The 16,021-nt window shown below is 41.4% G+C and overlaps 1 protein-coding gene across 1 annotated transcript; it reads left to right on the forward strand.

Annotated features, from left to right (window-relative positions):
- Positions 1 to 826: 826 nt before the first annotated feature.
- On the forward strand, positions 827 to 2,728 carry LOC139145595 (probable DNA double-strand break repair Rad50 ATPase). The gene is made up of 3 exons (XM_070716845.1): positions 827 to 1,002; positions 1,665 to 1,897; positions 2,298 to 2,728. The coding sequence occupies exons 1-3, from the start codon at positions 827 to 829 to the stop codon at positions 2,726 to 2,728; spliced, it is 840 nt and encodes a 279-aa protein (XP_070572946.1).
- Positions 2,729 to 16,021: the final 13,293 nt, after the last annotated feature.

Genomic DNA, 16,021 nt, shown 5'->3' on the forward strand with positions numbered 1-16,021 from the left:
TCCTTATCTCATACATATGCACGTCGATTTGTTTTGGATCCAATCCACTATGGTCGCGTGGCGGCCATTTTGTTTTCTGTATTTGATGTCAGTGCCTATGTGCACGCAAATTTCTCAGTAATGCTATGAGCGATTCCATTCAAACTTGGTACTTGGATTACTCCATATGTTATACATATGCACATTAATTTTTGTTTTGATATAGACTAAAATGGCTGTGTTGTGGCTATTTCGTTTTCTACATTTGATGACTGTGCGTTTATTCATGTAAATTTCTCAGCGATTCCTTTCGCGATTGTATTGAAAGTTTGTACATGTATGAATCCCTATGTCGTACATATGCAGGTCGATTTTTGTAATAATTTGATCAAAAATAGCTGTGTGATTGCCGTTTTCTTTCCTGTATTTGATATCTATCCACAGGGGTGCCAGGAATGATCCACAGGGGTTCAAGGATGGTATTAATATTCATGCTATGTATATGCATAGGGGCTCATGAATGCCGATATCTGAGATATGCCAGTGCCAATTAAAGAGAAATAGCTTTTCAAAAAGTACCCTCTGATGTCACTTTTGTCGGTCCGATGGGGACAAGCGTATCTATTTTCTCATCATGTGATATATTCTAGTGAATCGCAACACGGAATGAGCATGTGGCGTGTTATAAATCTGACTATTCCAGACAAAACCGAGGGTCGCTCCTTTAATCAAGTAGAGGGGTTCAAAATCAACTTGTCTTAATGTAAAAGAGCCTACTTGGTATGATTATGACATGAGTTATGAACATGTTCAGTGAAAACCTGAAGACTTTCGCCAAAACTATGATATGCCAGAACTGCAAGGACCAGACTTAGATGGACATGGGGAGGGCCCATCCAAGAGAAAAACAAATGTTACGTCCATCGAATTGAACGGAAGTGAGGAGAAAACCTATCATTCAAGGGTACAATCCCGACGGACGTGCAACCATTACCCAACAGGGTCGGGCCAATATTTTCGAAGGTGAGGTTCCCCGGGGATGGATCAGAACTTTGTTAAACGGGCGCACAGTGTATGTCGTATCCCATCGTGATCTTACCCAAGAGGGTAGCTGAGTGGCTCGCCATATACAGAGTACCGATCTCACATATTGAAACAAACACCTAAGGGAGTCAGAGATCAGACTGTCACTAGTCAGTCCCATCAGGTTGCCACACAGACTCGACCTACATCCAGGGGGAGGCTGTGTAAGACCACCATGAAGGGAGGTTTGTGTCAGATTCTGATGAACCCGGTGATTACAGATCTACCCCTACAAAAGAATCCAGGCCTAAGACTCCTGTTTACTCTGAGGGCATGAAGTGGAGTGGATTCTATTCTAAATTCACGAACTATGCAGACTCCCTAGACTGGTCTGATAATAAACGAAAACATTATCTGTGCCGGTACTTGGGTGGAATGGCTCGTGAATGTTACACTTCATTGATAGAACAGCAAGGAGGTTAGCCAAGTCCTTAAGTCAATCGGAAGTTCCCACCTCTACACCATTGAGGTCAACCTATCAGCCAACTATAGATTTGATTGACAACTGAAGACCAGAATACAGGGCTAAAAAGAGAAATAGTAAAGTTAAAAAAGCTTAACGAGTCTCAGATTGACGATTTGCAATCACTGATTCCTTGCAGAAGAAAAAAGGACCAGTCAGAAGAAGACAAAGACACCTCGATTTGGAAAAAGGAGGAAGTAACATTAGAGCTTCAGAAACTTGGGAAAAGGTTTAAAGAAAAGCAGGAACAGTGTTCTGATGTCATCAATGAAAATAAGGAACTAAAATGTAAAATACAAAATCAGGAAACTGAAGGTCAGGAAGTCTTTCTTGCAGAACAGAGGCTGGCCAAGATGAACAACAAGCATAAAAGTGAAATGGAAATACTTTAAAAGAAATTAGAACAGAGTGAGGAGCAGAATAGAAACCATAGGGAGCTTAAGGTAAAGCTTAACAAGACCATTCTGGTAATGTCAAGTGACAATGATGACACTGTAAAAGCATATAAGCAGAGACTTGAAAGTATGAAAGAAGCGACGAGCAACATGCAGAAACAATTGACAAATTGAAAGAACAGAATGATATTCGGACTTCTTAACTAACTGCAAGTGAATTAGAGTACAAACACCTAGCAAAAGAATTTGAAGATACTATTCAACAAGTGACGGACACATTGAAAGAAGCAGAAAAGTATATTTCAGCCTTCACAGACGAAAATGCTTTCCTTAAGACACTTGTTGACAGTGAGCAAAAGAAAGCTTCAAACTTGAAGAGGCAACACAGGAGTTGGTTGCTGCAAAAGCAGAGCTGGACTTCTATAAAAAGAAATTCAAAAATTTGCAGGAAGAGTTGACACCATTGAAAGAAAAGAGTCGTCATATCCAACCCATGTCATCCGAGACGCGCACTCTAGACATCATCACTGAGCTGACATCAGAAGTTAACAATCTTAAAAGGGAAGCAGAAACCAGAGAAGAGATTATAACATCCCAGAAGTTAGAAATTGAGCAATTGAATGACAGAGTGCAGAAGTCACAATTCATGGAGAAACCATCGGATAATGATATCCAACTGCTAGAACAGTTGCTCAGCGATAAAGATGACGGAATTCTGGCTTTCCAGGAAAACAAAGAGTCCTTTCCAAGATACAAGTCAACATCTCTCAAAACGAATGCAGTGGTCGGGCTGCAGGTGACACCATAATGGATAGTCAGGCAGCGACACAGACTGCAGCAAACACTATTGCAGTAGCTTGCCCATCTGTTTCATCAATTACTGACGGTCCTCTTACCTGCAGCGATCACTTAACCGAACGTTGTCCAAAATTGAAGCAGCCTGTTCAAGACCATGCAACTGCGCCCTTATTTTCAGAGGAGTTAAACTCCCGGGGTCATCCAAGAAGGCCTAAGGAATGACCAAAGAACCCTAAAAGGCCTACTGGACCAGACAGTGAACAGTGGAAGTAGAGCTGTCTACCTCAAAACAACTGTGAGGCATGCTGTTGCTCCAGATATGGGCATATCTACACAATCTGACCTTGAAGGAGGGTGGATAAAGCCAATTGGAGTTGATGGAGTAGATATGGTGAACAGCACTTGAGGTGGGAAGACAGGCCACTCGCTTGGTTTCACCATTTGGAGTAAAATAACTTTTTAAAAGTAGAATTTTGTAAATTTCATAGAAGTGGTCTTTTGGTTGTGATAACCATAATGTTGTGCTTGCTGACACCAGGACTCTTCGCTGATGGCCATGTGAACATCAAACTTTACCCTGCCATCACCCTGACTAGCCCTTGTGAAAGGAATATGACATTAAACTGGTCCAATAACCATTTTCATTCAAGGTAATACATTACCAGGTCCATGGGACATTTGAGATTTACAAATTTAAGTAGGACCATCCTGAACCACTGATAGTTAGTGGTGGTACCAGGTGTCAGGAATGGGTAAGCGTACCCTGCTAGCATGCTACACCCGTCAGGATTGGTCCCAAAATTGTCTAAATATTGTTTGAAGTGATACAGTATATAAATCATTGTTATAAGTCAAAGCCGGGAATGCTGTCGCTGATCATTTGAGTGACCGAGGTGTCATATTTGGCCACAATGTCATCATATCGACTGTTGAATTTTTGAAAGTCCTCACGAGTCTTTTGGATGTATATCCCTGTCTCACTAGTTTTGATACAAATAAGCTGTGTCTCATTTGAAAATCCGCGTAGGAATCATAAGGCCTACAATATCTGAGAAGTTGAAACACATACACACCATAAGCAGGTGCAGCTGGAATATTACTTGATAAGTGGGGATAATTTATGATTTCAAAATCAAAGTCATCCCTTTTGTCATACAGCTTAGTGTGTAGCCCATTAGTACCCACTTGCAGGAACAGATCAAGATATTAAGCTGAGTTCCTACTCTCAGTTGTTTCTTTGATTTCTAATTCATCAGTGTATATATGATGTAAGTAATTTGATATGCCTGGATTGTTTAGACTAATCAGATTATCAATATATCTGTGGGTGTTGTTAAAACGCCTTGCAAGTTTTTTAGACCTTGCTTTGTAGAGAGATTGTAGGAACGCTGCTTCATATGAAAAGAGAAATAAGTCAGCAAGAAGTGGTGCACAATTTGTACACATTGGTATGCCGATAGATTGTTGAAAGGTCATACCACCAAACTTAACAAATATGTTGTCGATTAAGAAATTAAGCATGTTAATAATTTCTTCATCTGCGTATTTGTGCTGGGCATCCATGTTGTTACAAAAATAACCAATAAACAGTGTTTGTCCCGACTATGGCAAATGGAGAACGACCATGATAATTATCTGCAGTGGATATACAGCAGTTATGCATTGCCCAAATCACAAATGGGAAAGACAGGCAATTGTAACTCTGCAAATGCCATCAGATCCTAGAGGAAACAACTGTCAGAAATCAGATGTTTGTCAGCCTGAGGAGTGTCTGTTGGGCATGCATTGGTGCGACAGCAATTCAATCCTTCTCAATATACAAAGATACTATAGGGATAGTAGACTGCTCGACCCCTGCCAAGTGACCTGTGCCCTTTGGTTAGCTAACCCTGAGGTGACGCAAGGAGAAACCAGAGAAGTCTCCAAAGATTTGTTTACAAGTGCCCTCTGGTTGGTTGACCCTTAGTTGACAATAGAGAAACGAAAATAGGGAAAACACAGCAGATCTTTGGGCGCCTACTGTGAGGATTGGCAACCGTGAGGGGCATACCTTGAAGCTCAGCAAAGTAAAATGCATGTTGAAGACCAGATGACTTTACTGGATAGCGATTCGTACACAGAAGGGGTACGCCAAAGGTAGGTGACCATGTAGTACTGGGTATATGGCCAATCGACTGATACGCAAGAGGGAGGTAACTCTGTCCTCAGAGCTGATGTATAGCCAACCATGTGCCAGTTCAACCAAAGACTTAGGGCAATATGTACAGAACCCGGAACAGACCCTGAAGACCACACACGACATTGCTTACAAGAATCTCAAGACCAACCAGGAGAGGATGAAATGCGATTATGACCTTAGAGTGCAAACTAAGGCGTATGACCTTGGAGACTGTGTCCTCATCCTGGACACAGCCACAATCAAGGGAAAATGCAGAAAGCTTAGTCCTCCTTGAAAAGGTCCCGGGATCAAAGTGGAGAAATTGATGCCGTACCTATACAAAGTTAAGTTCAAGCGACAAGAGACCGTGGTCCATCATGACAGGATGAACTTGTGTAGGGACAACATTCTGCCAGATTGGATCCAAAAATATCAGAAGGCTGGTATAAAGGGTCGCAGTAATCAGTTTGGTTTGGGAGAGAGAGTGTTGCATGTGTGGTAGGCCAGATGATGGAAAATTGATGCTGCAATGTGATGCGTGCTTTGATTGGTTCCATGCACAGTGCATGGGGGTAGACTCAGCCAGAAAAACATATCAGGGCAAGTTCACCTGCCCGCAGTGCATCAATTTCAAAGGTCATTAACCCTGTTTTTCTGATTCCTTTCAGTGTCGGTCAATACAATAAGCTTCACAACGGAATTGACTGACCTTGCCCGATGTACTGAAGAGGGACTCGTGCCTGAGAGGAGACTTACAGGCCCCAGAGGATGCGTGTTCTGAAGATTACCCAGTACACAAACCACCCATCCAAAGGGGGAGCTAACTCGGTGAATGCCCCTAGTGACGGGAGCAACACCAGTTGGAAATATTCCGACTCGAAATAACAAGAAGAAAGACAACCCATCAAGAGGGGGGAGCTACCTCGGTAACGCCCTCAGTTACGGGGCAGCACCGGTTGGAAATATTCTAACCGGGAAGACGCGTTCCCTGCCTATTTGATAAAATGGGGAGGAGTGTAGTGTGAATAGGTGCGCCCCAAACAGCCCCTGCTGGTCGCCAAGAGATACGGCAGTGCCCCCCTCCTGCAAAGCAGGCCATGAGATCACTGTAGAACGCACTAGAACCCTGAGTGAATAACCCTGTTATGACGTAGCACTGAGCGAACCGCATCTATCTATACGACCTGCGATACTTGCAAAAAGCGTTTGAATGTAGAGACAAGTCTTGCTCTGGTGTAACCTTGATTTAACAGTTTGTAAGGGAGATGGCCATGTCTCTCTACAAAATTACCATATCAACTGCATGCTCTTGCATATCGAATCATCTGGGAAATATATACCCCATAAGGTGGTGAGAGTGGAATATTACTGATGAGGTGTGGAAAATGATTATACTAAAGTTGAAATCATCTCTCTTGTCATATAGCCTAGTAGAAAGGTAACCATTAGAGTCAAATTCAAGTACAATATCCAGATATGAAGCAGAAGAGGCTGTTTCTGTAGTTTTTTTTAATCTTCTATTCTGGAGGATAAATCATAGCAAGATAATTTCTGAATTCAGAGTTATTCATTGAAATGACATCGTCTATGTATCTAAATGTTAGGTTGAAAGTTCTAGCTACAGAGACCTTTTTCTATTTGATTAGGTTCTGGATAAATTCAATGGCAGAGGAGGAGGTGTACTACTAAACGTAAAAGAAGACTACATGGCTGTGGAAGTCACCAAGCTACAAGAACACAACTTCACAAATTCAGTCTGGTGTGAAATTTCCTTGATTGGAGCTACCCCTCTATTGTTTGGTGTTGTGTACCGCTACCCAACAGCTCTGAAGAAAACAATAATAATTTATACAAGGTACTTTCAAAGGCAGCTGCTCGCCATGCTGTTATTTGTGGGGATTTCAATTTCCCCGGCATCAGTTGGTCATCAATCGTTTCTGACAATCAAGGTGAAAAGTTCCTACAGTGTGTCCAAGACAAATTTCTGACTCAGCACGTTGACTTTCCTACAAGAGAAAACAACTGCCTTGATCTGATCCTGTCTAGTGAGCCAACAATGATACACAAAGCTACCGCAACCGGCCATCTTGGAAATAGTGACCATGTAATTATTGAATTTGAAGTTCAAGTAGTGACTGTAAATTCATCACCAGCTGGCTATGCTCCTGATCTACGCAAAGCTGATTTTCCCAAATTGTCTTCAAGTTTAGCTGATATTGACTGGCACAATAATCTTGACGGAAAAAACAGCAAACGACATGTGGAAATTTTTTAGAGACACTGTAAACACTGTTTCTTCTCAATGTATTCCAATGAAGCGGCACAAAAACAGATCCAAACCTAAGTGAATGACGAGTCATGTGCTGCATCACATGAGGAAGAAAAGTAAGCTTTGGCATATCTATACCCAGAGCAGAAGTTTACAAGACTATCAACGATATAAACTGCAACAGAGCTACGTCATCTCAGAGATTAGGAAAGCCAAAAAAAATGTATGAAATTAACCTAGCAAAACACACAAAGGATAATCCTAAGGCATTTTTTCGTATGCTTGTTCTAAGCAGAAAACAAAGGACTCAATAGGACCTCTAACCAACAGAAATGGAGCACTTATTGGTGAAAATGCTGACATGACTGACATTCTAAACCACTTCTTTGTGTCAGTTTTCACGAAAGAAGATATGCTGAACTTACCACAATTAGTCATGACAAGTAGTCTATCCAAAGAAGAGGAGTTACACAGCGTACAGATAAATAGAGAAGATGTGATCAAGAAACTTAGCAGTCTTTGTTCCTTCAAAGCACCTGGACCTGTCAGTATCCTATCATGTGTTTTGAAAAACTGCTGAACAGCTTGCTTTACCGTTGACTTTGCTTTTCAATGAATCTCTGAACTCAGGTAATGTCCCGGACGATTGGAGGGTAGCAAACGTTACTCCTTTCTTCAAAAAAGGTCGAAAATTTGAGCCAGGAAATTATCGACCGATCAGCCTAACCAGCCTATGCGGAAAGATCTTAGAGTCCATCATCAGGGATCGAATAGTTACGCACTTGGAAAAACATAATCTTATTACTGACTCGCAACACGGTTTTTGCCACGGTAAATCTTGTATGACCAACTTGTTGGAGTTTCTCGACGAGATTACTCAGTTTATCGACGGAGGAGACCCGGTGGATGTTGTCTATCTGGATTTTGCCAAAGCATTTGAAAAGGTACCACACCGTAGACTCTGCAATAAATTAGCAAATCATGTAATTCGCGGCAATATCGCAAACTGGATTGAGGCCTGGTTAAGTGACAGAAAACAGCGTGTTGTGATAAACGGTTCAGCATCTGTATGGCAGTCCGTCTCTAGTGGTGTTCCTCAGGGTTCAGTGCTCGGCCCAGTCCTGTTTCTAATTTACATAAATGACATCGAGGTGGGCATCAGTTCAAGAGTAAAGAAATTTGCAGATGACACCAAGCTATACAGAACTGTAAGCAAGAACGATGACATAAAGAGTTTGCAGCTAGATCTAGATAAGCTTCACAAGTGGTCATGTGACTGGCAAATGAAATTCAATATTACCAAATGTAAAGTAATGCATCTTGGAAGTGGAAACACGAATCATATTTATGACATAAATGGTATTCCGTGGAAAGCATAGACGAAGAGAAGGATCTTGGAGTTATCGTCCATAAAAGCCTGAAACCGTCACGGCAGTGTGAAGAAGCAGCTAAGAAGGCAAATAAAGTTCTGGGTATGATGAAGAGAACACTCTCATGCAAATCTACAGACATAATTTTAAGACTGTACAAGCAACTAGTCAGACCAAGACTTGAATTTTCAGTTCAGGCATGGTCACCTTGGCTAGTTAAAGACAGTAGTATCCTTGAACAAGTTCAACGCCGGGCAACAAAAATGATTCCACAACTCCACAAATGTCATATGAGCAACGGTTACAGGTCTTAAAATTAACAAGTGTCAAAGTCGCAGAGAGAGAGGAGACATGATTGAGGTCTACAAAATAATAAACCACATCGACTCCTGTAACATATCACTGAATTTAAACACATCGTCAAGGAACAGAGGCCACACGCACAAACTGATTAAGCCAACTACAAGACTGGATATCAGGAAATTCTCGTTTGCACCACGAATTGTCAACTTGTTAGAACAGCTTGCCAGATTGGGTGGTCAACGCAAACAGTGTTAACTCTTTCAAGAACATTTTTGACCGCTACATGCACGGAAAATCTTGACTTTCATAAGCTTTTACTATGCCACAACAGAGGGATGTTCCATTATCCAGCATAGGATATCTATCCCTTATCAAACTGAACTGAACTGAACTAAATTCTGCCTCGTATGAGAACAGAAATAAGTCGGCAAGCAAGGGAGCACAGTTAGTGCCCATAGGAATTCCTATACACTGTACATTCCTTTACACTGTATAATGTATCTAGGTCTACAAGACTCATTGGAGCAAGACATAACTGTCTGAACAGACGTAGTATTCCTGTTCTGGAGAGAACCTCTTGCTTCACGGTGAGTACACATAACTCGGCGATCACAACAACAATTAATCGACGCCCTTGTGTCCACATTGACACATTGGTGACCCTGGAATTTTGCCGTTCATATACCTAGTGTTGCAGCCAGCTTCAAATTTTGGACATAATGCCCCCTCACTTCGTTTTTGGAGGGTCACTGCAGAATTTTAGAAGACATCACTCAAACATTCATATTTAATATAGCACAAACAAAAAATGAAAGAAGGGAGTAAAACAGAGTGTCAATTCAAACAAGTTACAGTAAATCATGTGAGAGCTTTAATAATGCCAACAAGGGCGAGTAATTAATGACCCATGGCTTTCAAAACCTTTAAAAATGGGTCAAATGACTGGAAATTTGCCTCTGGCTGAAACACTGCATACCAACGCACAAAAGTTACTTTTGTTGTGGATTTGTATGAAAACAACTGGACTAGTGCAATTGTGAATATCTGACAAGTTACGCCACAAATAGCTTACCTTGTTCAACAACAGGCTAAGCACCTAATGCTTCGAGTCGGGACATGAAGTGAGTACGTGGGGTCTACAATAAGTGCCAGCCAATGTTCACACGACTACTTGGGTCTCGATAGCTAATATTCGTACCAATACAGGGTAGAGATCTAACCCAGAGGCATTGTAAGTCTGGAGACTGAGTTGTCACTCTCAAATTCAGCAATCCACCCCGTCTGCTCATGCTTCTGACGGGTGCTCTGGTTTCGGAAAAACTGACGTCCAGCGGTCATATAAACTTTGTCTCGTGCGAAAGTCCCTGACTGAAATGATACGCGCATGACCCCTGACCTTTAAACTCGAACTGGAATATGCGCATGCGTGTTAAATTTCATGGACATTAGATGGTCGGGTACCACCTGCACAAAGCTGAGAACGTAATTGAAGAATAGGGTGCACACTCGAGTGAAGATGGAGCTGAATGTGCTCTCGTTTTTTCCCTGAAAATTCCGCTTTTCTGTCAAGTGTTGAGCCTATCTTGTAAAGCAACGCCTTTATGAATGTGCTAAGAATCGTGAGTATCTGTGTAAAAACGACTATTGACAATATCAACAAGAAATCCGTTGATTCTGACCTCATGTTTGCTTGCCGTCAGAGACTAACCTGCCGACATTGCTGAAGTCGAAAAACTATTGTTACAGAGGTCAGTTACGTAATCGATGTTGAAATGTCTCTTTGCTGTGAAGATTGTGCCATAGTATCACACCTAGTATCCTTGTGTCAGGGAGACTTAATGCTGTGCCCCAAGTGTAACAAGAAAAGGTTTGGCACAAGTACGAGTTGCAGTAGTTCTGGTAACATTGATGGAATATCCAGTACAGCAGCAGTTACTAAAATTGGTCCAGTCATCTGTGAATTAGCATGCTTTATCGTAAATAAATTGAGCTTGGGTATGACACGTGCTTCGATGGAAAAAGTTATAAAAGACTTCTACACAAAGTCCGAAGTTGACGAGGCTAAGAGTATTGTTTTTGAAATGGCTGGCGATCGTGGTCCATCCCGTCGTAAAACTACTCTTACAATTCGCGATGTCATCGATCGTGTAGGCGGATTTACCTGTTCATACTGTTTGTTGCTCAAGAGCTGCATCGTCTTCCTCTCATTGACATTGATTATGTAGACTATATCAGTTTGTTGAAAATGGTTCGTGATATGCGCGAAAAACTGGATTCAGTCTGTGCCAAGCTTGAAACCAAAGAGGTAATCATGGATTCAGCCTGTGAAAAACCCTCCAATAGTAATGCATCTGTTATCGTTAATCAATATGATTCCGCAGATGTCCGTTTAAATGTGTCCAAAAATTCACCGACTGTTTCATCAAGAGAGGTTCCCAACGCTGTGCATACAGGCTTTTCTAAGAGTGATAACTCTGTTCAAGATGTACCAAACCCTGGTTCAAGCATTGATCAAACATGGTCATTTGTACTTAAAAAGAATAAGAAGGCAATCTCTAGTGTTCAGAATCCCCGGAAACCTAAACAATTGTTCAAGGATCGGGTAATGCTACACATCACTTTACCGTTGCAGAGAAACAGCCAAGATTGAGGGGGAGTTGAACTATGGGATAGGTATCAATAATCAAACTCGTCCGGTATTGAAGTTTGAGCCCTTAGGAAAGTGGGATGGGATAGTCCTGTAACATGAAATTAAAAGGCGTCAATTGCGTAACTGTATCAACTGCAATGGTAGCTGGTTGCAACCTCAGTACTAGCCTAGACCAGAGCGGTTGAGGGACAAGCAGCTATGCCTAAAAAGTCTGGATAAAGTCACATGCAAGTAGTTATATTTTTATCAAAAATGCTAAACGTAAACGCAATTAAAATTTGTTTTGATCACACTCTCTGGATGGAGGGAATATTAGGTTTGACCCAATTGTAAGAACACACACATATAAACACACACTGAACTGGCATTGAAATTGCAACACCGTATAAACATCTTTGTTCAACCAATACAAAAAATAGCCCGAGTGAATATCAATCCGACGCAGTTCTGATCAGTTTTATTATCATGTTGATAATTTCTGAACTTCATTTCTTTCATAGGTAATAATGTTATATAAAACACATATTTCAGGGGTAGCCAACAAGCAGTTAACCTTAAAACAGTTTCTTTCCATGACAGTATATATTTAATGGGATTAAAGATGTTAACTGGCCACTTTAAGTTCAAATAGTAATAGCTCTTCACAGGGTGCTGTCCGGGAGAAAAATTCTGCTCCCCTCCCTTACTAAACTCAATTTAATGTTCCCGACATATTTATGCTGCTTCTCCTCCACTCCATAAGGTAAGCTTTCATGTCCGATGACAAACAAATTGATTATCCCCATAATTTATTTTATTCGTATTATAAACAGATGGGACTCTGAACATCAGCTATCCTTAATTTTATTGCTTTTGGCCTGTATTTTTGATAGTGTGCTGTTGTTGGTGTACTCTTTAGCTACCGCGAGACACATCACTGCGTTACGGCCTTATATCATAAAAAATCGTGTCCTGTACAAGTTTACGAGCAATTTCCTCTCGCCAGTCGTTAATAACCCGTTCCCAACGCCAATCATGTGATTTTACTCAGCCAACAAACAAATCTGCCACAAACCTGTTTAAAATATTGTTTCACTGCCCTGTCAAAAAAAGGATTCCCCTGCCCATTTTTGATGAACAGTTCTGTTGGCTAGCTGAACCTGATAATTTAGCGTTCTTTCAACTGTCACAAAAGTAGGGACACAATAATGCTGCATTGGGCCCATAGACCCCAGACCATGGAATTACCCGAATAACCACCGTCACCCCACAAAATGTTGTGACCATGAATTAACAAATCACAAAATTCCATAACTTTGGATTCCGAGGCAGACAACTGAGGTGCAGATACTGACAAGCTCACCCGTGGGATGGGACTGCTGAAGACTTGTGACAACTGCTTCTGAGAATTAATTTTTGACCACTGAGAAGATTTTGCGGTCATGTAGCGTCGCTTGTCATACAATCAGATAATTTTCATTTATTCTTTATCATCAAGGGGAGGCGTTAGAGTCTAGTTTCGCCATACAGAAGTTTTGCTACATTTTGTTGATCCTTTTCTGACAACAAGGCCTTAAAAATATGCTTCTGGCGCGTGGCATGAGACCGCAAATTTATGCAAACACGGGCTTTGATGCAAAATACAGTATTGTGTTCAGAGCGTGTTTCAAATATCATGAGATTTTCAACTGAGAATAAGCAAAGTGTCTCTTGGGTCCGTCTGTGCTAATATTCTGATGAACTTAGATCATTGGTGTTCAATGATTGTTCGTAAAAGTGTTCATAGCTTTGAACAAACATTCTTAACAAATGACAGGAACAATTGTAACACTAAACATTCAAAACTTACTAGAGGGGAGAGGTTACTAGCACATTCACTTTCAAGGTGGATATCAGCATCCTCCTTCTCTACAATATGTAATGTCGTCTTTAAAATAAGCTGGTGATCTACATTCTCGGCTTGGGTAACGTTGAACCTGTTGCTCGCAGTTATTAGTGGTCAAACTGACTGGTGTTTTATCAGCAAAGTTAGTCGAAGCTTGTGATTCTTTTGGTTGTTCTCTCTGACAATCATGCTTGTCAGGTTGGTCTGGTTTGCTGTTGAGGACTTTGAAATGCGACGAATTGCGAGTCACTTCATGATATCGTCTTGTTGCAGTTACCGTACTACCTTTTGTTGTTGAAACTTAGTACTGGTCAGTCTTATTTGGAGATATCTTCTTTGGTGTGTGTCCTTCACGTTTGACTAGTACAAAGTCTCCTACTTTGATAGAAATCTTGTGAATCCCCTCTCGCGTAACTGCATATGTCTTCATTCTTGATTTCTGTTTCTCGTCACATATGCATACTTTCTTGTCATCCACTCTGGTAACTATTTCCGGGAGGCGTGTTCTAAGAGGCCGCCCAAACAGGAGTGTAGGTGGTGGTACACCTGTGGTTGTGTGAGGGGTTAATCTGTAGTTTCTGAGGAAGTGATAACTATGACATTCCTTCTGTGTGACACATTCTGTACACTTTCTTTGTTGTCTTCATCAGGCGTTCGACCTCACCATTTGCTCTAGAGCATCTGGGGGTTATTTTGTGGTGCTTGTAACCCAAATACTTTGGAAAAGTTGCAAACTCGTCTCCATTGAAGGGTGGTCCATTATCTTACCGTACAACTTTCGGAACGCAAATACTGAGAATATGCGGTCATGCTTAGGAATCACTGCTTTGGCAGAGGTTGATTTAACAACATTTGTCAATTTCTGGAAAACGACTGTAGTCGTCTCTGATGACGAGCAAGTATTCTCCTGTGAACAGGTCTGAGAAATCAACACTGACTGCTAGCCATGGAGAATCTAGCAGTTTGGACATTTTAGTGGTTCACGGCCGTTGTCTACTGTGGTTGCTTGGCAGGGAATACCAGATTTAACTGTTTTCTTCAACCATTGCATCTATGTTTGGGACCCAAACCTTTTCTCGCAATAACTGCTTGGTCTTCACAATTCCTTGATGACCTTCTTGTGCAGTGTTGACCATGGTTTGTTAAAGGAATGACGATTCTGTTCCAACGGTGTATTAGAATGTTGGCTTTAGTAACGCTGAGCTCATGGCGTACTTTGTGCATACATTTTAGTACTGTGCCAACTCTGAGGTTTTTCGTTTGATTAAGTTTCTTGTACTGCTGACCATCTCTGATTGCTTGGATGGAAAGTTGTAGTTCTTCATCATGCAATGCAGCTTGTTGTATGTCACTGACAAGTACTGTTTTAGGTACTGTATGTTGACTTATGAAGTTAATATGCTCTTTGGCTATCTTTTCTTCACAACTTGATTGCTTGGATGACCGTATTGGATGGCGTGACATGTAGTCTGCAGGGTTCAGCTTACCCGGTTGGTACACTACCTCAAAGTTAGTATTCCTTGAATTTCAGAATCAACCTCGCGGTGCATTTAGGTGGTTTGGCTGTGGGGTTTGTGGTCTGTTATCACTTGAAATTGACTTCCGTATAAGTAGAGATGAAAGTGTAGTGCTCCCAAAGTGACAGCTAGAGCTTCTCTTTCAGTCTGAGAGTATCTTTGCTCTGCTGGAGTGAGGGATCTACTCGCAAGTGCTATGACAGAGACATGATCATTGTCATCTGGCTGTGCAAGGATAGCTGCTAGTCCTACAGGGCTGGCATCAACGATTACTTCAGTTTATTCTTTGGGTTGAAGTATGCTAGTGTGCAATCAGCTGCTAGTTTCTCTTCTGGCTCGAAATGGACCGGGATCAGGATTAGTGCCAAGTTTGGGTGGGCGTTTTGGGGCATGGCTCTGCATAATGAGTCTGTTGGCAACGGTTGCGATCGTTCGCATTATCTGCGTAATCTGTTTGCTGTCAAATCACGCCCAGGCTTGGGCTAATAGGCCTATAGATACGTACAGCCTTTGTTTCTCGGTTTGTTTCAGTTATGCCATAGCAATACTCGAAAGAAAAAAGAGAGAAAGAAAACCTATCAACTTCATCAAACAGGAGTTTGCTTGAGTGAATTTACTGAAGTTTTCAGGCCATGTCAACGTTCATTATGTGAATGATTCTGCTACTGACCGTCATTTACATAAGCTTACGGAATATTAGCGCCGTACATAGTGGGAGTAATAATTGAAAAAGTAATAAACTTATAATAGAAAAATTACAAATAACCCGAAATTGGCAAATTCGTATGGTGAATACCGATAAACTGTATTTATCTATACATGGACGGAGCAACACATCAGGAAAATGGTAGGAAATAGGTAAACGGCGATGTCATGACCAATCGCAAAAAATAAAGGAAGTTCCTGTAAGGTCGAGACTTCCTTGAATCTCGTGTATCACGATATTTGTAATAGCAATCGCGGTCAGCTTCTCGGTAGCTTGGCGGCGGGCTGATATCGAAAAATTATCATGAATTATGTTTATTTTCGGAGAAATTGCAAGTTTTGCTCGAAACGTTTGTTAACCTTCGACTGGAATCAATTACAGCACAGTCACTCATGATCAGTCTATTCCGTTTGGCATCTATATGCCCCCATAGACGTGTGTACATATGCCAGGTTTTTCTCAGACA

This window comes from Ptychodera flava, chromosome 1, assembly GCF_041260155.1.
Source record: "Ptychodera flava strain L36383 chromosome 1, AS_Pfla_20210202, whole genome shotgun sequence".
Taxonomy (NCBI): Eukaryota; Metazoa; Hemichordata; class Enteropneusta; family Ptychoderidae; genus Ptychodera; species Ptychodera flava.

Bases quoted from the DNA above. Each gene is read 5' to 3' on its own strand.
- LOC139145595 (XM_070716845.1), top strand. From the start codon at position 827: ATGCCAGAACTGCAAGGACCAGACTTAGATGGACATGGGGAGGGCCCA. The intron at 1,003-1,664 runs GTGAGGTTCCCC...GATTCCTTGCAG, and splicing joins TCGGGCCAATATTTTCGAAG to AAGAAAAAAGGACCAGTCAG. The intron at 1,898-2,297 runs GTGAAATGGAAA...TCAAACTTGAAG, and splicing joins GATGAACAACAAGCATAAAA to AGGCAACACAGGAGTTGGTT.